Source organism: Patiria miniata, unplaced genomic scaffold (genome assembly GCF_015706575.1).
Source record: "Patiria miniata isolate m_02_andy unplaced genomic scaffold, ASM1570657v1 HiC_scaffold_12, whole genome shotgun sequence".
NCBI classification, from domain to species: Eukaryota; Metazoa; Echinodermata; class Asteroidea; order Valvatida; family Asterinidae; genus Patiria; species Patiria miniata.
Genome location: NW_024037050.1, coordinates 2805891 through 2831922, shown reverse-complemented (window position 1 = coordinate 2831922; position 26032 = coordinate 2805891). Strand labels below are relative to the sequence as shown.

At 39.8% G+C, this 26032-nt stretch overlaps 1 protein-coding gene across 2 annotated transcripts in view; it reads left to right on the top strand.

The window, feature by feature from the left end:
• Positions 1 to 26032, top strand: part of LOC119745425 (copine-3-like) — a 68989-nt gene that overhangs the window by 8160 nt on the left and 34797 nt on the right. For both annotated transcript variants that reach the window (XM_038221772.1, XM_038221763.1), the window contains exons 2-5: positions 6627 to 6818; positions 10576 to 10755; positions 13654 to 13728; positions 22344 to 22418. In XM_038221772.1, coding sequence (XP_038077700.1) covers positions 6663 to 6818; positions 10576 to 10755; positions 13654 to 13728; positions 22344 to 22418 — 486 coding nt within the window. In that variant the 5' untranslated portion in view covers positions 6627 to 6662. The remainder of the gene's footprint in view (positions 1 to 6626; positions 6819 to 10575; positions 10756 to 13653; positions 13729 to 22343; positions 22419 to 26032) is intronic.

Genomic DNA, 26032 nt, shown 5'->3' with positions numbered 1-26032 from the left:
CAATAGAAATGTTCGTTACACTACGTCTTTAATGGACTACTGTACACTATAAAAAAAAAAGAGAGACAGAAAAAATAAGAGAAACGTGGGAGAAGAAGTTTGTATTGCACAACACCTGCTTCTCTGGTCCCACGTCCCCCAGCCCCGCCATGTGCCTACGTCAATATTTATCGACAAACGCTGGGGGAATCGGCGTGTACACCAGGCCAAATGATGCAAGGCTCTGTAGGAGTCAGGCAGAGAAAAAAAAATTGAAAAAAAAAAAAATTAAGAAAAACATCCACAAAGATGCTGGCTGGCTTGCAGGTGATAACCAACTGCACTGTTGAGAGAGACCTTTAGAGATAGGTGAAGTCGACGTGAATGGCGGATTAGGGCAAGACAAGTCATTGTTGAATTGTCTCATTTTTGGAGACGGTGGGAGATGGTTACAGTATAATTGCTAAGACATAAACCTACATTTGTAAGATCAGGTATGATGTGTACTGCTGTGACTGTACTTTGCTCTTCCTGACACATTTGCTTTTTCTGCATTGGGAAATGTCCACATAATTTCTCTATTTCCCTTCCCCCTCCGAATTTGAAAAATAAAAATCAGAATAGGTGAAACGGTGTTTCCTGAGTAGCAATAAGTCGTGTGGATCCTTTTTTTTTTTTTTGGCTGCATTGCTGTTATGCATTTTGTATTTAACTACAATGTAAAGGCAAGGAACATTGGTAATTAACTGGAAACACTACCAATCTCATGAGAAAAACCTCACTCAAAGTGCAGATAGGTCTGGTCTAAAACACCCTGTGAAATTATTCTGCCAGAAATGGTTTTGATCGAAAGAAAGCGAACATCGAAGGTTGTTTTTGCAGGCATAATTCGTTATGGGGGGGGAGGGGCTGTAGATGACAATTTTTTACTTCCCTTAACCATATGGGTTTCTGAAATGTGAATCAATTGTTAATATTAAAATGACCTCCGGTGTCAAAAGAGGTCCCCCTCACCCAGCCCCCCCCCCACCCCCGTCGGCCCCACCCCCGCTTTTCAAATTTGCAGCTCTTGCATGACCAGTTAGTGCACTGGAAATTGAGGAAAACTTTGTTGTTGGGTCCACGTTTTGTGCCCCCGTCATAACATTTTGGTGTGTCAACCCCCCCCCCCCCGGCCCCCCAGGCCCCCCCCCCCCCCCCCCCCCCCCCCCCACTGTAAAAAGTCTGGCTTTGCCACTGTACAAAACCCCCAAATTGTACATCTAAGGTTTTCTTTGTTTTTTTTACAATGTAGTGTAGCCATTAAGCTAAAATTTCAACAGGCTACGTGTATGTAGTTCTTACCCAACCTACCACATTTTAAATTTTACCGGTAGTACTCCATCCGGGGGAAAAAAAAGATGTTACCACCAAGAAGAGTGCAGCTATGATATTTTTGTGATGAATATCATGATTTATATGCCTAATGATTATGATTGCCCTCATTTTTTAATTACTCTTCAATCTGAATCAAGATGACAACTTTGAGTACATGTAGCTCTTCTTCAAACCATAAGTGTCCCTTAATTACAGAGCACTGGTACTTATCCTTTAATGACAACCCTCACATTGTGTCTGATAGACCCTGACACATTTGCCGTGAGTTCACTGACTTTAAACCACAATGGCACAACAGACTCTGTCACCTCCTTCCAATAAACATATGGTTCGGTTATCTGCATTTGTAATATTATTTTTCCCATTCAGTTGCTACGTCCAAAACAAAAATCCAATTTTACCGTTGCATACAATATATAGTGATTATCTGTGGCGGAACATCTCATTGTCGCATGTAACCAGACCATACGACGAGTTGCCGCGTTCTGCCGCGTCGTTCTGGAGCGTTCCCGACGGTGGAGAGTCGTGAAAGCTCCCGGGGAGAAGATTATTTCAAAAATGTGTTAATTTATTCATTGGCTACAAACTGGGTTGGCACATTGTTAACACCGCTTGTCGCTCCGCGCACAGGCTTGGGCCTTTTTAAAAATTGAATGAAGGGGAGTTGAAGATAATAATGGGAGACCAACGCATTTCTTGGGCATATCAGGCTTTGATTCCGTAGTATTCTGGCACGTTTTTGAAAGTGACCAGTATATTAAATGATCTGGGACGTAATGACATCAGGCTTTGTTGACAATGTGTGCTTTCTTTATGGGAACCAGATGGGAATGAGAACAAGAAGAAATCAGCCCAAAACCTCTGGTTTTATAATGTTTTAATGGATTCAGGGCTGCAGGTGCAGTTACTAGAGTGTAAAGGCTCAATTTTTTTAAGAAATTCTAAAAAAACGTTGCATACTGATACTAGGGTGATAGACCTTAACATTAAAGGTAGAGTAAATGTGTCATTTGTCATTTGTGCATTTATTGTGACGTTATAAACAGGACTCGTTTATACTACGCTGCATCGGGAGTCCTGTTTATTACGTCACGATTTACTATGTTTTGTTTGCTGCCCCCAATGATGACTTTTACACAAATTGCACGTTCGGGTCGAAACAGGACCTGAAAAACAGCTCTCAAAAGTACCTTTTGTACTCATTTCATGACAGACACAATAGTCGTTTCTATTTCATCACACCTTAGGCTACATACACGTATACCCGAAAAAATGACGGAAATGTCTGCGAGCATTCCACAACCTCTTTAATTCAGCCTATCCTGGATGAGTTTATTAGAGACGTCTGTACAGTTTACATACAGTACATGTTCATGTTCATGTACATAGACTTTTTGCATCTGACATCACTGAAGGCAGGTCTTTGTACATTGTACCTCTGTGATGTTCATTGTCAGTAAATTGAAATAACAAAAACCGCCCTCAGGGAGGGCGCACCATGAAAGGGGTCACATGTACCGGTACACGAATACTGTACACGTACGGTACATGGACTAAATTGTACACGTACATTGTATCATATTTGGCCAATGGCAGTAAACGAAGTGTGAATGATAACTTGTCCCCGTGGCCCTCTTGAAACAAATGCTGATGCATATGTTCATGTCCTGTGGTACCGTACTTTGAAGAGAAAGAATCTTGCAAAATCCTTGTTTACAGATCTAAGCTGCACTGCTGGCAAGTGGACATAAAGTGCCTTGCCTAAGAAACTGCAGATTTGTTTAAATCACAACAGAATAACACAGCCAGATTGACAAAATTACCCGAGGAACTTGCAAGACCGTCGTAAATTTAAATTATCGTAACATTTGTGTTTGAAATGCCCCTTTTTTTTTATTAAACTGAAATGACAACGTGGAGCTAGCTGCGTAATCCTCAGGGAGCTGAAATGGTCTAGTAGTTAGAAATGTTTTATGGGCCCATTAAGCTAGGAAACGAAGCACCAACATTTGCATATTATTCATGTTATGTATGTGCACTTTATACACATTATTGTCTATAAAATGTGATATAAATGGTACGTTTTTGCTTTTGACATTTGCGTGAGCTGCAAAATGGGCAATTCCACGCAAAAGTGGCTGAAAAGTGGACAATTTATGAAATCTTCAGAACCGCAAGCTTCACAGCCTCAAATTTCGTATCAAATAAAAGGGGACAGCAAGACCTTTTATTTGAGTGGTGTGCCAGTGAGATGGACTGTGGTAAAGTGTATTTTTGAGCTGAAAATATTGATTTTGGGTAGTATTGATGCTCAAGGCGCTTCATCATTATTGCGTTGCTCATTGGGCCAATGAAACATTCCAAAGACAATCTTAGCTCCTTATGGAGTACACTGCTCGATGCTGCCATTTTTGGCGCAAAGCAGCTAAAGTCAACCACAATAACCATCTCTGCCCTCACAGGTACCCACTTACTCGTGGGTGGGAGAAGCAATAAAGTAACACAGTGCCTTGCCCAAGGGCACATGCATGGGCGTCAAATCGGTGGGGGATGCCCCTCCCCACTTTCCCAAGTGGAGGATATCATGCATCGTTTGTCCCCCCACTTTTTTCGTCCCCGAATAAAAATTGTAGCCAACATCATGATTCTACAGCTCAAAAAAGCTGATTCAATTACTCTAAACTCGAAAATAATGTTAGCGATGATTTTTTGCTCACAAAAATTGGTTTACATGTAAGTGGTCAGAATTTGCCTCAAATCGCACCACAGAAATTTCACTCGGGAGGTAACACACTGAGTATACAGTGTTTAAACGTTGGTGAAGGGCAAAACCTAATTTGATTTATATCACCCCAACGCAAAATTCCTTCTTATAATAGTTTATGCGGTACCCGCTGCTACATGTATATGTATGTACATTAGATTTGAACCAGCCAACCGATCCCGTTAGCTCGGTGGTCGAGTGGTAAGACATCTGCACTAGAAAGCAGGAGGTCGTAGGTTCGAGTCCCACCCGAGTGATTTTTTCCAACTTTCACTCGGGAGGTAACACACTGAGTATACAGTGTTTAAACGTTGGTGAAGGGAAAAACCTAATTTGATTGATATCACCCCGACGTAAAATTCCATCTTATAATAGTTTATGCGTTACGCGCTGCTATGTACATCAGATTCGAACCAGCCAACCGATCCCGTTAGCTCGGTGGTCGAGTGGTAAGACATCTACACTAGAAAGCAGGAGGTCGTGGGTTTGAGTCCCACCCGAGTGATTTTTTCCAACTTTCACTCGGGAGGTAACACACTGAGTATACAGTGTTTAAACGTCGGTGAAGGGCAAAACCTAATTTGATTTACATGTACTCAGTTACATGTAAACCAAGTTATGAAAAGAAAATACCACCAAATTGTTGAGCTACTATTTGTGGACAGACCAGCATCTCTATGTGCATTGCTACTGTATTACAACCATCACTTGAACCAATAGATGCCAGCCTGCATTACAAGGAGTTTGACGTATGAGACGAGGCTCAGCATTCCTCCCTTGAGGATGAGTAGCACTGCTTGATCAATGTCAGAACCAATAGCCAACAAGGCTCGGAATGCTGACGATAATTGTTTCCTTCTGAGAGCCCGACTGAGAGCAGTGTGAGGCATCTGCCATTCTCGCTGAAGACTTTTTTGAAAATGCGGCGTCATCTCCCGCCTCATCTTCAGCTCTGGATCCCATAGGAGCCTGTAATTCTTGAACAGACATGAACATTGTTTACGTGCGCTGTAATATTTAGCCTGATAACATAAAGATCTGTAGGGCTGTGCCAAGCATACCAAATATTCAATCAGCATATTCGAATGGCATTTTTTTACAGTTCAAATATTTGAATGATGTTGACAGTTTTATGGAGATGATAAAAAAGCGTCAACGATGTTGTTTTAATCTTATAAGTTGCCTGGTTTCATGCCACCCATTTGTCGAAAGGCAATTTTTGGCGCATGATTTAAAAACTTCCATAAGGAATATGCCATACCGGTAGCTCAAATTTCTTCTTTGAAATTAGTTAGGCCTAAATCAGCCATTCCATGATCCGCCATTCTGAATATTATATTAATAAGCTCTTTGTCAATTTGCACATATATACAAATCCCGATCGGTGGCAAGTTTAGGTCGGTGCGTGTTAAATTTGATGGGCGAAATTTGAATATTTGAGTATTCGATCAGGTCCAACTAATTAGAATAATTGAATATTTACTCAAGTTATTTACAAAAGACACAGTCCTTAAGATTCGATGTTCAGTTGTACAAAATGGACCTTATAGCTCGACCTTTGTCTCCCCGTCAAAATAAGAAGCTGGAGGCTGGAACAAAGTCGTGGTTTGGAAAACCACCTCTGCCTTGTAGTGGGGCAGATAGGGGGAATATTTGGGGGGCTTGTGCCTTTGATGATACAAGCATGATATTTGGCACACAGTCAGAGTATGTCTTAAGAAAGATATTTGGCTACAGGGCCATCGTAGATTAGTCCTTTGAAAACATAAAGATTGCATAACAAGCACAATTTTCAGAATGTCTGCCATTGCTTGCTACTCTACTTTTATTTTTTTCAGAGGACAAATCCATGATGGCCCTATAACCAAATACCTTTCTCATGACACACTCTGACTGTGTGCCAAATGCCATACTTAGTATCGTCAAAGGCACAACCATCACCTATTTGCTGTACTTATTGCAGTCATTATCTGTGAGAATTCCTCAGTGCCGAGGGGTTTTTGAATGCGCATTTGGAGGGTCTTGAAGGAGATGGGGTGATTGAATACTTGACTCGCAAGTTATTGGGTTCCTAAGGCCAAAAAAAAAAAAACTTCTACTTCCGGTTTCCCTACCTACCGGTACCCTATTCTGACAGCCCCTACCCTAATTTTTTATGGGGAAAATGAGGAAAAAACACCCAAAACCATCAATTTCTACCTTTTACCCTTGACTACATGTAGATGCCTCCTCTGCAGGATTGTACACACAAAAAATTAGCCAAAAAAAAAAAAAAATCCCTACCTACCTACCCTATTTTCAAATGCCATGTAATCGGAAGCAGAAATATTTTTTTTTTGGCCTAAAGTGTTTTCATAAAGTGTTGGGAACCCTGATCACATGCCCAAATGTTGCATGTGATTTTGTACCATCAACCGGTACAACTTCAAGAATATTGTGCCGCAAACAATGCCTCAGTGTTGGCCATTTGATTTACAATGCAATTTCTGTCCTTCTTTTTTGTCAGCATATTATATAAAAACAAGAAGCCCAAAAGTTCAAAATGGCCGGCAGTGGACCTGGCCTGGGACCCAAGATGTCCAACTCGGTGGAGCTGCGATTTGCCTGCAAGCACCTGCCTGACAAAGACATCACGTCCAAGTCGGATCCTGTGGCTGTCTTGATGGTGTTTGACACCCTGCAGAAAGTCTGGGTCGAGGTAAGTCAATGTCCAAATTTAAGCTACGGCTGTAATAAGACACACGTCTAAGATGCGAAAAAAAGCATCTTGAGTTGGCTGCCAAATGAAATAATATGCAACAAGTTTACACCGCTCTTGATTTTTATTGCATGTTAGGGTTAGGGTTAATTTTGAATTGATTATGACAGCCATGTATATTGTTGATGTACCCTAACGTTGGGCGGCCCCTAACGTGGCGCACTTTTATTTTTCGCCTGTAGCGCCTAGCTAGAGCAAAAGTTTTAACTGAAATTTCACAGAAAGTGAAATTTCATCAAGTTCTAAACACTCCCGTTAATAAATCGCGAGTTCATTTACCCGTTACAAAGTTAAAAGAAAAAAAATTTTGGCGTGATTTTCCGATTTTATTTTCATGTGCAAAGTGAACCCTTTGAAAATGCCCCGAAAAATAAGAAAATAATTTTCTGACAAACATCTGGCTGGGTTTGTAAGTAAAGGTTATAATGATTTATCAGAATTTATTAAGTTTACAGAAATTCTTAAATGTTAATTTGGAATTTTCTGAGATTTATTCAAGTGCACCACGTTAGGGAACTCTCCGCCAATTTGTGCCCAATTTCCGGACGCGACCGTTTTTGCATTTCGGATTATATTTTATGAAACCAAAATTGTTCACAGAGGTTAAATAGCAAGCATTAAAAAGGTAAAAGTACCAGTATTTCACTGCATGAATTTGAGGTTTATCAACAAAGAGGTTTGGCAACACTACACGAGGAAAGTTGGGTAAGCTTCGAAGTGCGCCACGTTAGGGCACACGACTATACAGTTGTCGTAATCATGCCAACTCGGCTTTGGGTGTTAGCTCCGCCTTTTTCTCAGTTTTTTGCCATCCATCACAGCGTTGAAGGCTTGCCTACTACCTACTAGCTCAGCGTTATACGATCTTTACCTACTTCAGTGGCCACGCTGACTTTCCAGTACCCGATGTTAACTGGACAAGTCGGTCACTGAAAGGGCACTACTGGTTCCAATACCGGGAATAATTTTCGTGAATTAGTGCTGTTTGATATAGATATTTGGGCTTTAGACTTGAAATCTGGCTCAATTTCAAGTTTTGCCCCATTCATCCTAGGACATTTTACATGTACAGGGTGAGTAAAAAAACACGAAACCCAAATGTCGGGACTACTGTTTTAGTGAAGTTCTACATGTAGCACTTTAAAAATCTGGGATGTGAAAGCCCAATTCATAAGCTTTCTTTTAGTGCAAGAATCATTCAAATCACTTATATACTTTTCAAGTTACGGAATTTTAAACACAGCCACCGTTTTAAAGTTCTGTCCACGGATCACACAAAAGGTGTGCGTTCTATCAGCAAAACAAAAAACAATTCACACACATCCAGTGTGATTTGTTTTGGTTTTGCTGAAAGAACACTGAACTTTTTGGGATCCGTGGACAGAACTTTAAAATGGTGCTTGTGTTTAAAAATCCGCAACTTGAAAAGTACATGAGTGATGTGAATGATTCTTGTACTAAAACAAAGCTTATGAATTGGGCTTTCATATCCTAGATTTTGAAAGTGCTACATGCTGAACTCCACTAAAACAATAGTCCCGACATTTGGGTTTCGTTTATTTTTTACTTAACCCTGTACAATGTAAGTTGCTGAAGATGTACTGTAGAATATTATGGTACTAGTGAGTTGAACATGAATTATGAGGTACCTGTACAGTTACAAGATGATAATTGATATGCATCAAGATATGGCATGTATGGAAAGCTTGTATAAATCATCTTCAGTTGTGCGGTAAACATTTATCTGTCATCACTTTTGGCGAGTGGGTGTATGTTGAAGACATTTTTTAAAGGCATTTTGCATGGAGCCAACGCAATGTTATGTGAATTTGACGTTGCGAACTTCGTAAGAGTTGAAATGGGTTCAACTTTTGCAAATTCGCAGTACTTACGAAAACTTCACAAAGTCCAGTTCCCGTTTGCTTTCGGGCTGAGTATTAGCTGGTCTTTACACAGGAGTGCCTCAGTGCTGAAGTGAAAAGACAGAGCATCAGTTTCATTCATGCAGTATCCATTTCATGCCCCCTGATGTGGCATGGCACCTAACTTGGCACATTTTTTTTCCTCCTCTAGCAACTTAGTTTTTCCCCAAATTTCACAGAAAGTGAAAGTTTGGCAAGTTCTAAATACATGTATCCCTGTTCACAAATCTTGAGTTTATCAACCCGTACAAAGTTACAAAAAGAGTGTTATTTCGATGTGATATTCGTAAGAAATACTCTTAAATTGCACCAAAAAAGTAAGAAACGAGAGGGATTGTACCGGTAGAATATGAGACAGGCTCCTACCTCATATTCTATCCATAATATATCAAAGGGAGTTGGGGCCTCAGACCTGTATTGCTTCTACCCCAAGGGAGTAAATATTTTTTGATGTTATTGTACATGTACATGGAGACCTTATTTTTGAAAGCATGAGGGAGAAGTCTTCAAAGTATGTGCCCGCAAGGCATCACACTCTTTAGTTTTGTTTGAAAAAAGCAAACATGGAACAAAAAGGAAGGGGGGGGGGGGCAATAGGGAGGATCCACTCCTGCGTAACTAGGTCTGGATCTGTTCCCAGCGGCCTTAATTCTTACTTATCTTCATGTACATGTGTGCATTTTCAATTATTACCAAATGTACGTCAAGTGATCTCCAGCCAAGATTAGCCGGATCGCCTCGGCAGCGCTACCATATCATGGATCAAATTAGGGCCTTGGTAATTTGATCACGGACGGTATAAAACACAGCTTTGATCTGTGACATACAGTCCTGGCAAATGTTGTGTGTGCAAAACCACTGCACCGCGAGAAAAGGCCGACTGTCGCAGGTTTGATCCTTTAGCGATAGCACAATAACCTCCTCGTCTCGTTCTTATCCCTAGTTTGTCTTACAAGCAAAAAAAATGAGATGATCATGGGTTGCCCCTGGCAAAGGGTCTGGAAATGCAATTTCAAATGGAATGGAATGAATTTCTTAAAGGGGGCTTGTCACTGACACAGGTTACCAGACTGCAGTATTGTCAAGTAGTCGAGTACATTTCCATGAGTGCAAGAACGACTATGAGTACTTTGCCATGAGTATGAGTTTGAGTAGTTTGTCATGAGTATGAGTATGAGTACATTGTCATGAGTACGAGTACGAGGTCATGAATACGAGTACGAGGTCATGAATACGAGTACGAGGTCATGAATACGAGTACACGTGAGTATGAGTACTTTGCCATGAGTACAAGTATGAGTACGAATACTTTGCCTTGAGTATGAGTACCGGTATATTGTCATGAGTATGAGTACGAGTGCTTTGTCATGAATATGAGTATTAGTATGAGTACTTTGCCATGAGTACAAGTATGAGTATGAGTACTTTACCTTGAGTATGAGTACCGGTATATTGTCATGAGTACGAGTACAAGTGCTTTGTCATGAATATGAGTATAAGTATGAGTACTTTGCAATGTGTGCGAGTGTGAGTACGAGTAACTTTGCCATGAATACGAGTATGAGTATGAGTACTTTGAGTATAGTTTCTTTGTGATGTTTGCCATAACCCTAACAAATTCGCTAATGAAATGAAGTACCGGAATGAACTGGCCTTTTCGTGAATAAAAAAAGCCCCATAGATTTTGGAAGATCTGAAATGGTAAGGGTCAGTATTCAAGTAAAACCTATCGGATGACACTTACTAGTCTGTGTTTGATTTTAATCGGACTCCAGGTCGACAGGACGGAGCAAGTCAAGAACAACCTGAACCCTACCTTCTCCAAGGGCATCGTCATGGATTACTGCTTTGAGGAAGTCCAGAAGGTGCGCATAGGGGTCTACGATATCGACAACAAGAGCAAATCCCTCACGGACGATGACTTCCTTGGCGCCTTCGAGTGTACTCTGGGAATGGTGGGTACAAACAGTAGGAGCTAACTTGTAGACAATTTGATGTAGGCTTGTGCGGTGTTGGATTTTGAGAGTGCGAGGTATACCCGCCACAAAAATACCGCAGTATTTGGCATTATCAGGTACTTTTCCCAGGCACTTGCCTGTAGGATTGACCTATCGCCGTTTGTGAGTTAGCCACGCCCCTTAGACAACCCTATGGAATGTTTGTACGTTAAGTTTTGTTGGCCTCAGATTGTTTGCCTCAGATTTTTCGCGTTCCGCATCCATTTGTATATCAGGTAATTGGACGATATTTCACAAGCTGCGTTTGACGCGATTCTACCGTGATAGGTTAATTGAGTATAGCATCCCACTGAATCAAAACAGATTTTTACAAATTTACTTGTAAACTCCTAAAATCCAGTGTAGAATTCATAAAAGTACAGATTGAATGAGAAGCTTAGTCCAATACAGAAAAAGAAAAGAGTAGTAAATTTTGAAAAATAATTACATTAAAACATTTTTGCACTCAAGACAAAGTTGTATCACCCTTTGAGGTCCTGTCAGAATCTTCAATGCGGATTCTGTAAATAAAACCAAAAAAACAAAGAACTGGGCACAGTCAGATATTGGTATTTGGTACCGGTACACCCTAGCCCTACACTTTAACAATCAGTGTTGTATGTAGTACGAGTACTTGTACCTTACTCGGGTGCTTTTTTTGGTACTTGTACTCGTATGTGTAATCATGAAAATGTACTTGTACTTGTACTAGTACTCTTGCAAATGTTCTCCCGCAATAATTGAAAATTATTTTTAGAGTTACATGCAGGAAAAGAACCAGTTTTCTACTGTTTTGGAGGCTTCTGCTCTTGTTTAATGCTAACATGTATTTGACGGAATTTTTTCTTCCAAAATGGTTTAAGCCATACAAAATACCAAAACTGTAGACACGAGTTACATCAATCTCAATAAAATGTATGTAGATGAGCATGTACATAATGTGTACGTGTGTACATGTACATGTCGTTCCTGCATTGTAATTAAGTTCACTTATAAAATGATGTATTTAGGCCTTTTTTTGGAAGTATTTAGCCAGTCTCACTTCATCTATTTTTAATTACATATCCAGTCCACTCTCTTTTTTTCTCTTTTAGGTGCACAGACGTGTCTGTGTGTGTGTAAACATGTGTTTCTGACAACTAATCTACAACATTCTGCCCAGAGGGAGCCAAAAGGGGATTAAAAATTAAAACGTTTTAACCTAGAAATAATTCCAGCAATAGGTAGCTAGCGCGGACATAAATACGGTACTTGCCATGCACCCACGGCGCAGCATTATTATTACCCGTGTAGGTCTGTGGAAATGCCGCTGGGAGTTTATGAGAAGAGAATTGTTGTAATAATGATATTCTATTGATCCAAGGTTACTTTCTCGTGGAGGGGGGGGGGGTAGGTAGGGAAAGGCGATAAGGCACGCGGCATCCACGATAGCTTCAGGCCAAGACCGGCCCGGCCACTGCGTCATAATCTTTATCCGCTTGGCCTAACTAATCCAAAAGGAAATCGCACTTGACGAGAGTTAATTGTTTATTCTTGTCTCCTGATTCTTTTCTTATCATCGCGGTTATTTTTTTTTTTTCTTCATGAGGGGTGAGGGAGGCAACGTACTATATCTGTGCACGCTGAATGATGGGAGCTGGACTCAGTTGGCTGGAAGATTGAATAATCCAAGTCATTATCTGAGCCAAATTTAGCCGAGCGGCACAAAAATTCACAGTTAATTTGGCTAAACTGATATTCCTATGTGAAGCGGTTACAGTATACATGTTTGTACCATGCATATTTATTTTTTCTTTTCATTAAAAAAAAGAAGTAAGATTCAAATTTCCAGGACTGTTTCTTCTGTGCAGTTGGTCTTTGTTTTTTTTTATGAGAATATGTGCATGTGCATAGTGTATGTACTGGTACCGTACCTTAATAAAGAAGCACCTACATGTATACATTAAATGCTTTATCAAATTCAAAAGGTTTCCAAGGCTCACCCTCAAATTTCAAATCTAAAAGTTGCCACAAATGGATAATTCAAAAACTCAAATATCGTTAAAGGGAATGTACATCATTGGCTTTTGCTGTAAGTTGCAGAAATGAACTATATGAGGGGTTAGTATAATAGATCAAATATTGTTACACTGACATATGTTTGAAGTTTTGTGTTCGAAAATGCTGGAAAAACCAAGAAAAACAAAAATGTTCAAGTAGTCAACGGTGGTTGGCCGACCACCTTTGGAAATGTACACAGAAATACCATTTTCTTGAAAATGACTTCACACCAGGTGTCATAATTTTACAGGATGCTTAAGACTGTCATTTACCTACATCCTAGTAAGGTATTTCGTAAAAACTTGGTAGTTTTATTTTTCGATGTTTGCAAATGTTGTATATTCCCTTTAAGTTTTGTTTAGCACTATTAAAATCAACCTTCAGAAACCCTCCTGCTGTTTGAATGTCAGTCGAAGACAGTAAAAAAACAATCAATTTTCTCCCCTGCCATGCCTTTTACACAGGCTAGTCCACCCACAGTCAGATCATATTTCAAGCAAGCACTATGACTAGTCAAATTCAGTCAACAGACAAAAACAGGCAAGTGGTACGCACAGCTGGCTTATCAATCACCTACAGTCAAAGCATGACTGTATTAAGTTACATAAACAGTCACAGCCAGTCAGTCCTGCTTGATGTAGGCTGGGAGCTCTTAACTGTTAAAAATAGTCACTTGACTGATTTTGACTGAAAGGACAACTTTGCACAAAGTGTTTGTTTGCATAGGATTCTAAAGCTTTACTCATACATTTTGAATAATATAGTTCCTGGAAGTAATTTTTTGTCAAGACAACTCCCTGTTTTTTTCCCTTGCAGGTTGTTTCCAGCAAAAAGTTAGAAAAACCTCTTCTGTATAATAACGGTAAACAAGCAGGAAAGGCAACGTTAACAGTAAGTGCCGAGTTTTTTGTTTTGATTTTGTGTTCTGTCTCAGTCTAGTTTTAATATTTTGTTCGCATTTTAAAGGTAGGGTAGACCATTGGTCATTTGTGCATTTTTTTTCGTTTGAAGCAACAAAAGTGCATGCTCAAAATCTAAAGAAATGTGCTTAACAACTACGGTAAACCTGATGAAGTTTCAGCTCAGTGAATGCTGTATATTCCGAGAAAACAATATTCTAGGATTTCTATTTCCATTCAAAATTACAAAGTTTCTAAAATTCTTTAAAAATTAAACACACGTGTAAACTACCGTAAATGCTTCTGACATGAGAAAAAGCATTTTATCTTTTGTCATAATCATTTCTGCAGTTTCTACTCCTTGAATATTGTTACACATGTAGTTTCTGTCAAATAACTCGCCATGATTTCCTGGTCGGCATTAATCATTGAATAGTTGCAGTGTCATTCTATAAGATAAAAAAAGAATCCTTTGTCCAAATACGCACACGTTCGGTTGGTCAACTCCAGTTTGTGTCACCGGTAGCCTTAGGGTGATAAACTGAATAAGAATCAGTTGTGCAAGTGGTTGCATCTGGTGCTGGTTTCTTTCTTCTTCTTTTTCTTCGTTGAGAATGTAAATTTTTTCTTGAAAGGTCAGCGTTTCTGTGCAGTTGTCTTCGTTGTTGAGACTATTATTGCCTCGATTAAGTAGGAGCTATATTCGGCCGGGGACAGGTGTAGAAATCTGGGCTGAAACTTGGTTATAAATTAGTTAAATTACCAAATGAAATTGAACGTTTAGAAAGGAAACAGCATCTTTACTCACAGAGATGGGATTATTTTTTTATAAATAGGCTGTGGAGGGTGTAGATTATCTTGAGGGAAAACAACAGCAAAACAGAAATGAGCGTTTTGTAATTTGCTAGGGCTGTGCATTTTCAAATAACTTAGCATTTGATTATTCCAACTTGGACTTGATCGAGTATTCGAGAATTCATTTTCGAAATGCACTGATCAAGTTAGCATGGACCAGTCTTAACAGGCCAATGATTGTGATTGACGTGCGCCTGCACTTGTTAAAAATGGATAAAGAGCTTTTTGAAATAGTATAGAGTACAAGTACCAGAATGGCTGATACTGGTTTATAATTGACTGATTTTAAGGAAGAAATTGGAGCTAATATACCATATGGAAGCTCTCAAATTATGACCAAAAGTGGCTTTAAGTGTGGCATTTGACAAACATTTTACATTGTATTCAAATAGCCTCATTGTTTATCATCTCCTTGAAACCGCTCACATTTGAGTAAATATTTGAATTGACAAGATGCTATTGGGATCTATGGCAGGTGATGATTAAAGCTACAGTCCATCATTTGTAATTTGTGCATTTTGTTCGTTTGAAGCAACAAAAGAGTTCAAAATCTAATGAAGGATACTGAGCAACTAACCTGATGAAGTTTCAGCTAAGCTTCAGCTGTACATTCCGAGAAAAACAGCATTCTAAGATCTCAATTTCAAATCAAAAGTTACTGAATCATGTTTTGAATTGTTTTGAATTGCAGCTATACGCGACGTCCCGCACTGATCCGACGAATTACAACAACCGCGCGCGCGTGTGTGTCGTTCCAATACTTGTACGCTCTGCGCTGAATAACAAAACGAACTACTAATTAACATTTTCCTACGGTGCTTCTTAAGAATCACCGTTGGAAATGCCTTCTTTCGTTGATTACTTCAAAATGACAGCTTCTCAGAAAGAATAATGTCACAGGGAGTTAATAGTTCCCTTACTATCTTTCAACCAAGTATGTTTTTCAACAATAATTATGCCAGTTACTTTTCGGATGGCTGCAAATGATGGACTCTAGCTTTAAATATTCGAACATTAAGTCTATTCAGCACAAGTGCCATAATTTACCAGTAACAGTGTGTTATACAAAAATGTAATGTTACTTATTTCAACTGTGTACAATATATGTTTATTGTGTACAATCAGAAAGAAGGCCCATTCAAACTCGGCTCAATAACGCGAATGCAAATTTGTAACATCATGGCAATGTTGTTTGCACTGCAACTTTTGGAAAAGTTGGACACCTTTCAATTCCAGTGAATTTTGCTGCCAGTGATTGCTGTCGTCAAATTGTTATTATTATTATTATTGTTATTTATTTCCGTTAATGAAACCAAGGAGTCCTCAAAAGCGCCCTAGGCACTGTAGCTCGCAAGCCTGAAGAAATCTGTAGAGAGAAGACAACCAGAAGAAATTACCCTTTTAGAAGCGGGAGGAAAAACCCAGAGGAGTATTCTGTGGAAAACCCATAGAATCTGAGGCTGCAGGGACTGAAAACCCAATCCACATGTTGGCCAGGGCAGGAATCGAACCCTGGTCACAGTGGTGGAAGGCGAGAAAAGAACCGCTGCACCAAACCTGACTCCGCATTCCCATTCGCTTATTAAGTGTGAATCGGTGTAGCACGAATTTAGGACTTTGTAGAATACTGACGTATTGGTAGTATTGTACAATGCACTGAGGAGAGTGACCGGTCGCGTGAGAGGGTTTTGGAGTCCAAATTTCATAGCAGTCTGATTTTCATGACACCGGCCCTAACAAAAAGAAACCCCCTGCCCCACAATAAGTAATGATCAAAATTTCAAATCAATTTTACGGTAAATTCATTCGACTTCAAGTAGATTCCAAGCAGCATATCCCTCAACCTCAAGGATTCAATCACTCATTCGTCAATCAACCGGTCATCCAAACCGGACATCCAAACCAGACAATCACTCAACCAAGCCATAAGCCAGTCGTTTAGTCACGCGTTGTTCATGCCCAAGGCCCTACTCAAGGGTACGCTGCTGACTTAGTTCTTTGAGCTCTCCTTAGATAGACTCTGTTTAATTGATGACCCAAGATCCACAGCTCAACAAATTCGAAATGCATGTGCGTGGAATATACAGGGTGAGTTAAAAAAAAGCGGAACCCAAACCCAAAGAAATTTTAAAAGATATGTAGCACCAAAACTAATTATGAAAGGTAAGACCATTTAATAAACTACTCTTATATGAAAAAGTTACATCAATTGCTCAATCCATTCAAATTATATCACCATTTAAATGAAATGACCCTAAAATCATTTTCGTCCAAAAAAGCCCCAATTTATTGTGTGTTCTGACTGTTTTGAACAACAAAGAAAATGACAAACGGTACGTGTAGAATACTTGTTTCAACTAACAGTTATTACTGTGGTACACTATATTTTTATTAACAACCCTGCTTTGGCTTACAATATGATTTATAAAATCCATTTTTATTTAAAGACGGGCCTTCAAAATGAGTTTGTTGAATATTTTTAAATTTAAACTGAGGTTTTTATTGCTGGTGATGTTTGTACACAATTGTAACGACAATTCTTTAAATTGCATTTTGGACGAAACAGATTTTAGGGTCATATCGTTTAAATGGTGATATAATTTGAACGGGTTGAGCAATTGAAGTAATTTTCTAATCTAAAAGTAGTTTATTAAATTGGCATACCAGTCATTATTATTTTTGGTGCTACGTATTTTTTTAAATATGAAATATATTTCTTTGGGTTTGGGTTCCGCTTTGTTTTTTACTCATTCTGTACATGTATACACGTATACCTGCATTGATCATGGCAATAAAATACCCACAAAGCTTTAGGTTTGCGTTTGTGATTCAAGGCTATGAGCTGTCATATTAGCACCACTGGATAGGATGGTGGGTACTAATATACATGTTTCCACGAAATTCAATTTTTCTACTAGCAGAAATTGGGATGTTTACTTTGACGACTCCATGGTGGACAACTTACTGAAATTACCACTAGCAGAAAAATGGGTTGAAAGTCACTTGCAGAATGCAAATTCTCCTTTTTTTTTGTGCTAGTCGAAATTTGGTCGTGGACTAAAAGTGGACAAACCCAAAAGTCTTCTTTTTTTTAATTGTCCAGTCGTCAAAGTAAAATCCAAATTTCTGTTACCAAAAAAACAACATTTAGATCGCATCATCCGGCTGCATTTTTTTCTTCACTGCCATTTTCTCAGAGCTCTCTTTTTTTTCTTTTTTTTTGGTCTCCTAGTCTCCACTTGTTTGTGTTTGCCAGTCATCCGTGCGTAAATTTGCGTCTTGACGACAGACGCATCCTCAGGGGAAATTAACCTAAAAAAAAGAAGAAGATGCATGATGAAAAAAATGAACTTAGATCAGCTCCCAAATTAAACTGCCAACAAGATAGTGATCAAAATGTCATACAAAACGGATTAAACCATAAATTGGTGTTTTTGTGAATGTATTTACAATGTAGATGTGAATGTATTTACAATGTAGATGTAACTCATGCTTTGACTTCCTACCGGTATTTCAATAACAGACTACAGTTAACAAAATTACATTTGTATTTTGTATATCGCTCGTGCCAATAAGTCCAAACGATAAATGGTTGAAACTATGTAAGAAATAAATTAAATCCTTGCGGTTTATTACCCCTAACCCTAATTGTACATGTACCGGTACCTCCCTCAGAGGCATTTTTGCTAGGATGCAACCTCAATCCTGCAAAATCCTCCAACTGCCTCCATGTAAAACTTGCTATACAGCCTCAATCCTGCAAAATCCTTTGTTATTTCTTGAATGTGGTCCTTGGAGGGGTGACTGCCTCAATCCTGCAAAAACCTCCAGCAATCACTGTCAATAAGTTAAGACAGAGCCAGTGACATCCTGGAGCAGTACGGAAGATTTCAAGTATAATCTATAGGTCTAACTTTATGCACACCTGAGCATAAACAACACAAGGTCCAGCCCAAGAACTGACACAGTGCATTCCAAAATCAGCCGCACATTTTTTGCCATAGCCTCAATCCTGCAAAATCCTCCATTTTGCAAAGAGGATTTTGGAGAATTTGGGAAGGTTAGGGTTAACAACTGTAGGCTAATCCCTGCCGGACATGAGACCGTGTGGCCTTTATGCCGGCGCATTGCATGCAGTTCTCATAAGGGTGGCATGGGTGGCTTGTGCGTAAAGCGCTCGCCTCTCACCAAGGTGACCACGGTCCGAATCCTGGCCGCGGATCGCATGTGAGTATAGAGTTGTGCGTTGGTTCTCTCCTGTGCCATGAGGGTTTTTCTCCGGCCATGAGGGTTTTTCTCCGGCCGGGCCCTCCGGTTTTTCTCCCTCCGGAAAAATCAAACACTTTCGAACTCAGGCTGTGCTCTGTGGTCATACCGGTATATTGGTCGATGTGGCCGGCAGCCAAAGGCACCTTTACGTGCCAGCGGCCCGACCACGTTGTAGCCGCGTCCTTCGCAATTCAGCATACCAGCTGCGAGTAAGGATGATTAGCCTCCCAAATTATTATTATTATTATTATCTCAGTACAAGTGTGATTTTACCATTGTATGCATTTTTACAGACTGGACGTGTGGCCGTTCTTGACCAATGAAATTGCAGTATCCAAGCACATGATATCAAAATACATATTGGTACATAGTATACATATGTACGGTATAATGTATATTCCATACTCCAAAGAGTACACGTACGCCATTCCGTCCTGGTGAACATTTAACCTTTTTCTCAGGAACATTCTGAAGAACGTTTTGTTTGTAATGGCCCACGCTGTCTGCACATTGATCACATTATGTGGTAATGTCAACCTGCTGTGCTTGTCCAGTATGTGCACGTTTATGCATACAGCACATCAGATATTTTTTACCATGACTTGCTGTCGGCTCTGGATGCTATACTGTCAACATGTGCCATCATAAATGTAGCCAGATGTTTATGACAAACATTAATGGACTAGGGCCGGTGATTCAGCAAGCCAGGAATCTATTAGTGTGCTATATCATTCTAACTCTAAGCTCTTGCCAAGGTGGAGGAATTTTTAATGAGAGTTTTACCATTCAACCGAGTAGTGGTGGGATTAACCGGATTTTTGAAAATTCGATTTGAATTCCACTATTTGGTTTAGATTTTGGAAACTGGATATTCAAAACCAACCTGGAAACAATTATAAAGCCTTCCATTTTGTGTGTTACACAAGCTAAAGAAAACATCTGGAATATGACCCAATTTGCTCCATGGTCTCTGATTGTAACTACAATTCACTTGCTACTAGCTGTTTTCTTGGTTCATGAATAACCTGCCCATTTGTCTGATTAGAGAGTTCCCACCCATTTTTTTCAACATTACAGCTCTCAAGTGTTTTTTTGTTAAGGCCCAGTGATTCAATCCTGCGAAATATTCATTCCGGACCGCATTCCATGTGGCATCTCACTCTTCATTTTTTGTTGGCATGACTGTGAACTGAATGAGAACTTCCGGTGAATCAGATAACTGTTATTCGGTTTAAAAAAAAATATAGGATAACCGGATGAAAATCTACGGCATACAGCTTCGGGTGGGGGTCTAAGTGTCTGCCAAGTTTGAAGTTCATCAGACTTACCAAAGTGCCATAGTGTATCCATTGGTAGAAGAAAAACATATACAAATTCTATGGAGAAGAGCCTGAAAAAGAAAATGGGGGAAGAAAAGAAAGGGAAATAAAAAAGAAGGAAAAAAATCTTAACGAAAACAAGAGCTGTTTTGGCTGAATTGCTGAAACAGCTAGTAATAATTGTCTTAACTTACCCCGCCCCCCCCCCCCTCAATCAACCTTGCCCTTGAAGTGGTCACTTCCCCAACCCCCACCCCAATTTACGGGTGGCTTAACCAGTTACATTTGGTGTCTGATGCCAGCCTTGATTGATGGGGCCAGTCAAGCCCTTGACATCCGCCATTAATCACAAGAGCAGACCCTGTATCTATTAAAAAAAACACTGAGGGTTTACCGCTGGCTGTATTTATTTATGTTTTTCATTGGTCGGTGCTGTATGATTACTGAGTAACCTTTCCCTGTTATTGTAAACAAGTTCTGTATATTGCTTTTACACATATTTCATGTGTTCTGGGAAGAGTTGTTGAGTTACCGTATCTTGAGTGACATAAAGTATGTATTTTTTTTTCAATTGCTTTTGGCAATTCAATAAGTTTGCAAGTCAGTTTAAAGTAGTTTTAATTCCTGTAAATGTACCCTTAACCAGTTCGCGTCGGAGGACGTGATACCATGCACTGGTGGTTTTTACCGGTATATACCGGTACAGGCACGGCTGATGGGTTAAAATGTCAAGATTGCCTCGACTCGCCTCTGGGTAACGTCTTAACAATCCATCGTGTCTTTTGTACACACTTACAAATCTGTGAAGTCTGTGGAGGCGGACGGTGTGTTGATCTTGAATTGGCCGTTGTGCACGGCCTATTGTTCTACAATTACTTTTGTGCACACCTCGGAGTATTAAAACATACAAAGTTTCAGCAAGAAATATCGTACAAATGTTGTTGAGATGACTCTTGCGAGTCCCAGTATTTGTGGCATTTGGCTGTATATCAGAAGTTGGCTGGAAAATTTTGCCTTTTGCAAAAATCTAAATTTTCGGCAAAAATAATCCCGGCGCGAAGTGGTTAAAGGAGACATGGTAGATTTAAGGAGACATTTCAATGTCTCCCTAATGTCACAACTCTTATTCAGAGGCAAACTTTTGCTGTCACATATAGGCTACATCGATTGCTTGTGGTCCAAAACATTTGTTAGAAAGGGGCAAAAAATCAAATGAGAAACATGTCAACAGAATACTTTGAACAAGTTGATACATAATTTGAAAAGGTTGACAGAACTGGACGAAAACTCTTTACCGTGGACACATAGGCCTATACAAGCAAAAATCAAAGCACATCAAAACTGATAAAGAAAACTCAGTAATTGTAGTACATGTACAGACCAAACATATTGCAGTACAACCCCTTGCAATACATTTATTGGGTGTGTCTACTAAAGAATGAACAGAACTGCCTTTCTACTGGTTTATTTGATGTTTGCTGGAACAAGATTTATTGGAATTATGCGAAGTGTTATTTGATAAAAGTACAATGTATGGCCTGTCTTTGTTCACAAACGGGATTGTCTGTGGCTGTCAACCATTTCAGGTACATACATGTAGAAGCCAATGTTAAAAGTACATCATTTAAGTTATCCAAAAGTAACTGACAAAATTATTATTAGAAAAGTAACTTGGTATTAACGATAGTAATGGCAATAAACTCCCTGTGAATGGGTGTGCGCAAGCGTTGACATGATGCAAACCCCCGCATTTGTTTTTATATGTCAGTTCAGCGCTTGACATCACGTAGCTGCAATCACTGAATGAGAACGTGTCACAGACGCTGATTTCAGGCGCAGTTCAAAACATGACTTGGCAACTATTGAATTGAAATTGAGATCCTAGAATATTGTTTTCTTGGAATGCACCGCATTCACTAAGCTAAAATTTCATCAGGTTAGTTGTTAAGCACCTATCTTTAGATTTTGAGCAGTTTTGTTGCTTCAGACGAAAATATGCACAAATGACAAATGATATACTCAACCTTTAAATATCTAATGAAATCTAAAGAAATTTGAAGTTAGTGGAAAACCTTGATGAAGAATACACAACAAAACAAATTTTAATTCTTGAAACATATTGTATGATCAATAATGTGCATTTTTTGTCATTTACTCCCCTTAGGTTACTGCTGAAGAAATAGCTGAGAACAATGATGCACTTATTCTGTCTTTCAGAGCGAACAACCTGGATAAAAAGGTATGTACTGGTACATGTACATGTACATGTAATTCCACAATTTGTTTCCATCTTGAACTAAATTAGCTTGTTCTTACATGTACATGAAGCCCCATAAATATTATAGATGCATACATGTATATTTTAAAGAATTGATGGCAATAATGCGGTGTGAAACATATATATGCTGTATTTCTGATCTTTTTATAAATTCCAACTTTGGATTGATAATTTCATTGGATTTTGTTTTTGGGTGGTATTGTTATGGGGCTAGGTTCGTTCTGTGCAGTAGCAATGTTTTACAGTATGTACATGCATGTATTGTAACAAGAGGACATAGATGACTTTAACTTAGCAATTTGTATATTGTATACTATAGTGTTAACAAAGATTAAAGGAGATACAAGTTTCTCATGCAGATACATGTAGATCTCTGCTTAACATTTGAAACCTGTGTGGGGTTCTATACATTTGGTCCCTTTTTGCCCTGTCCCTGTTACATCTGACATCTGTGATTTTCTGATGCACTCCTTAATGCAGTTGTACGTCCTCCAAGAGTGATTATGAATAGCAAACTACGTGGTACTAAGTGTCATGTATGACACTTGAATGGCAAATTACAAAAGTGCGAAGGGTACATGTACATGTACCAATGTATTACAGGGACAGGAAAAAATCACACTTTGGACGCTCATTTTAGAGAGTGACCATTGTACAGTCAACTCTTATTAAAAGAATCTCTGTTATAACAAAATTCCTGCTATACATGTAGTGAACAAAAAAACCTCTGTCCCAATTGTATGTTTAAGTGCACAATGGATAGGACTGGTGCTCCATTTAATGCAAAATTCTTATGACAAACATTTTGGTTAGGTCTCGGTGGAGTTCTTATTAACGGGAGTCGATACATTTATGTATGTATTCACATTCCCTCCCAGTGCAAGGCTGCATAATAAATGATGCCCTTTGCTACAAGGCACTTGCACGGAAATGCCCAGTGATAAAACATTTATTGTAAACAGCTTTGCTACTGTAATTGCTACACGACATTTTAAAATACCATCCAACGTTTCTCTAATAAAAACCCGCGTGATGACATCGGAGAAGGATGTCACAGGAACAGCTGAGGGGCATTAACGTGTCGGTTCGCAAGTCGTGCAGGAATCTTGGCCGAATCGTCCTCAGGTGTCGTCCTGCCCTTGTCTGTGAGCTGGGTCCCATCAGTTCTGGCAAATTTTTGCCATCTTGATCCTTGAAACTTAATTTGCCGGATTAGCTAGGGCATCTTAATTATTTTTGGGGGAGTTGGGGGGGGGGGTTTGGTAAATGATGATACTTCTTTTCTTGGAATTTAGCCTGTGCCTAATAACAGACACATCTTCTCGTGGTATCCAATTCATGAGGTTGTCATAATGTGACCCTTGTCGATTACCGAGTGGAATATTTAGACTACCGGTACATGTGAACTTTTCAACATTTTTCTTTCGAACTCGAGCTGTCATTCAAGATGAAACATTTGGGGGAGGGGTAGGGATGGAGAGAGGACTGAGGGGTGGGGAGGGAGCAAGAGTGGGAGGTGTTTGTTAGGAAGGATGCTCTGAAACTGTGCTTTAGAAAGCTTCCAAATTGGGTAAACAAACTCTTTTATAGATTTTCCGGAAGCATCAAAAATGGTTTATAACAGTTATTCAGAAAAAGAGGGAAAAATCTTTACCATTTTTACGATCAAGGTAATGTACACCCTGTGGGTTACATCACTCTTGTACCAAGGGGTGTACCCTGACACCATACATGTACATGGTTGTGGTGTGGTTGTGGCACATCACGCGCTCGGTTCTCGACCAACGAGTAAATAAGTAAATACCCTTTGCACTCTATTTCTGTTTGTAAAAGAACGGTAATTGACTGGCCATATGTACCGTTACTTGCTAATTGGGCCAACAAATTGAGGTCAAACTGCAGACTTTAGGGGCGGATCTAGCTTTCAGGAAATGGGGGGGGGGTACGTGTGATATGAATGCCGGGGGTTGAGTGAAGGCTTTGAAACCGGTCTGAAACGTCACTGACTGGTATTTGAATGGCAGTTTAAGACTACCCATGTGACGGGCTTTCGACCAATAGGAATGGGTAAACTGTCGCAGGTATTTACATACATGTACATACCAAAGTGTGACGTCATTTAGAACCAGAAAGTGTAGTGCAAACGAGTGGAGTACGCGCGTGTGTTGGTTTATGGGCTGAATCACGCGCTGATGCCTTTTGCACACATGTATGTATTCACTTCGGTACTCTACATGGAACACTGAACTGCACAGAAGGCCAAAATACCGACATGTGTTCTACTGTTCGGCATTTATTAAATTTGTCTACGAACTGGTACATACATTTACATGTCTGAAACATGCTGCATTAGATGAATGGTTGTACTGTATGTACAATAATGCGGACATGTGTACATAATTAAGGTACACAGTCTGTTTTATTGGCAGTGTGCTGGGTGATTAGGGCACAGATGGTCAGTTGTGATTTCACACTGCTCCAACATCTCAGCACGACCAGGATCATTTGTGATGCACCATGCAGTGTTCTCTGCTGACTTTATGTACAAACTGCATGACGTGTTCTTCTCCGATGGATCCATTGCTTTATTGCCCCCAGCCAGTTTGAATACACAGAATCTTGTTGGAATGAGCATACCGGTACATGTAGTTAGGGAAATGAAATTAATATATTAAACCCCCCCCCCCCCCAGCTCCCTCCTTCAGAAAAGAAAAAAGGTAAAGTCGTGAGGATACATAGTTTCAGTTTATGACTTAAGGGCAGCGTATACTTCTGTGATTGTTCAGTGCCCAATAATCAAGATGACAGTACCCGGTGACAAACTTAATTTTGGGGGGCCCTTGGGCATTTGAGGCCCCACTCCCCCCCATCACCCACTCCCCCATCACCCACTCCCCCCCCCCCCCCCACCCAAAAAGGAGAAAATGAAAAGAAAAGAAAAAAACAAAGCGAAAAGGATGAGCCTTTATAGCCTACTGGTATATTGTAAGTTTATAATCTTAAATCTATTGCCCCCCCCCAAAAAAAAATGGGAAATGGAGACTAAAATGCAGCCATGGATGGTATGCACTTTCAGCGCCCTCTGTTGTTAGATGAGGTAAAAGCCCCCCCCCCCCCCAACAAAAAGCAAATTACCACCCTGTTGAACATACTTGTGAGCCCTCCCAACAGACAAGGTCTTGGCGCAGCATTGACCACACCCCTTTTCACAAGACGTTTTGAGAAATCTCACAATAAATGTCGCTGTGTAAACCTGCCTGACGGCCCAGGTGAAGTTTGGGGTGACTCTAATGACCTACATACCGAACATCTGAAGGATTGTTTGAACTTGCACTTGTGTGTACACAGAGCCCTGACATCTTGGCGTGAACGTGATTGAGACGGTTACAGCTAGCCACGGTCCATGGCTCTTATTTGCTCTGCATGTGTGCTGATTCTGTTTCAACCCGTGTTCAAAAATAGAACGCAAACAGTTTTATATTCAGCGGCTACACATGTGTAGTACAGTTTACTAGTATACTAGTAGTTTAATTTGGCAATACTGTTTCTTGAGTTAACTCTTTCAGTGCCAAACT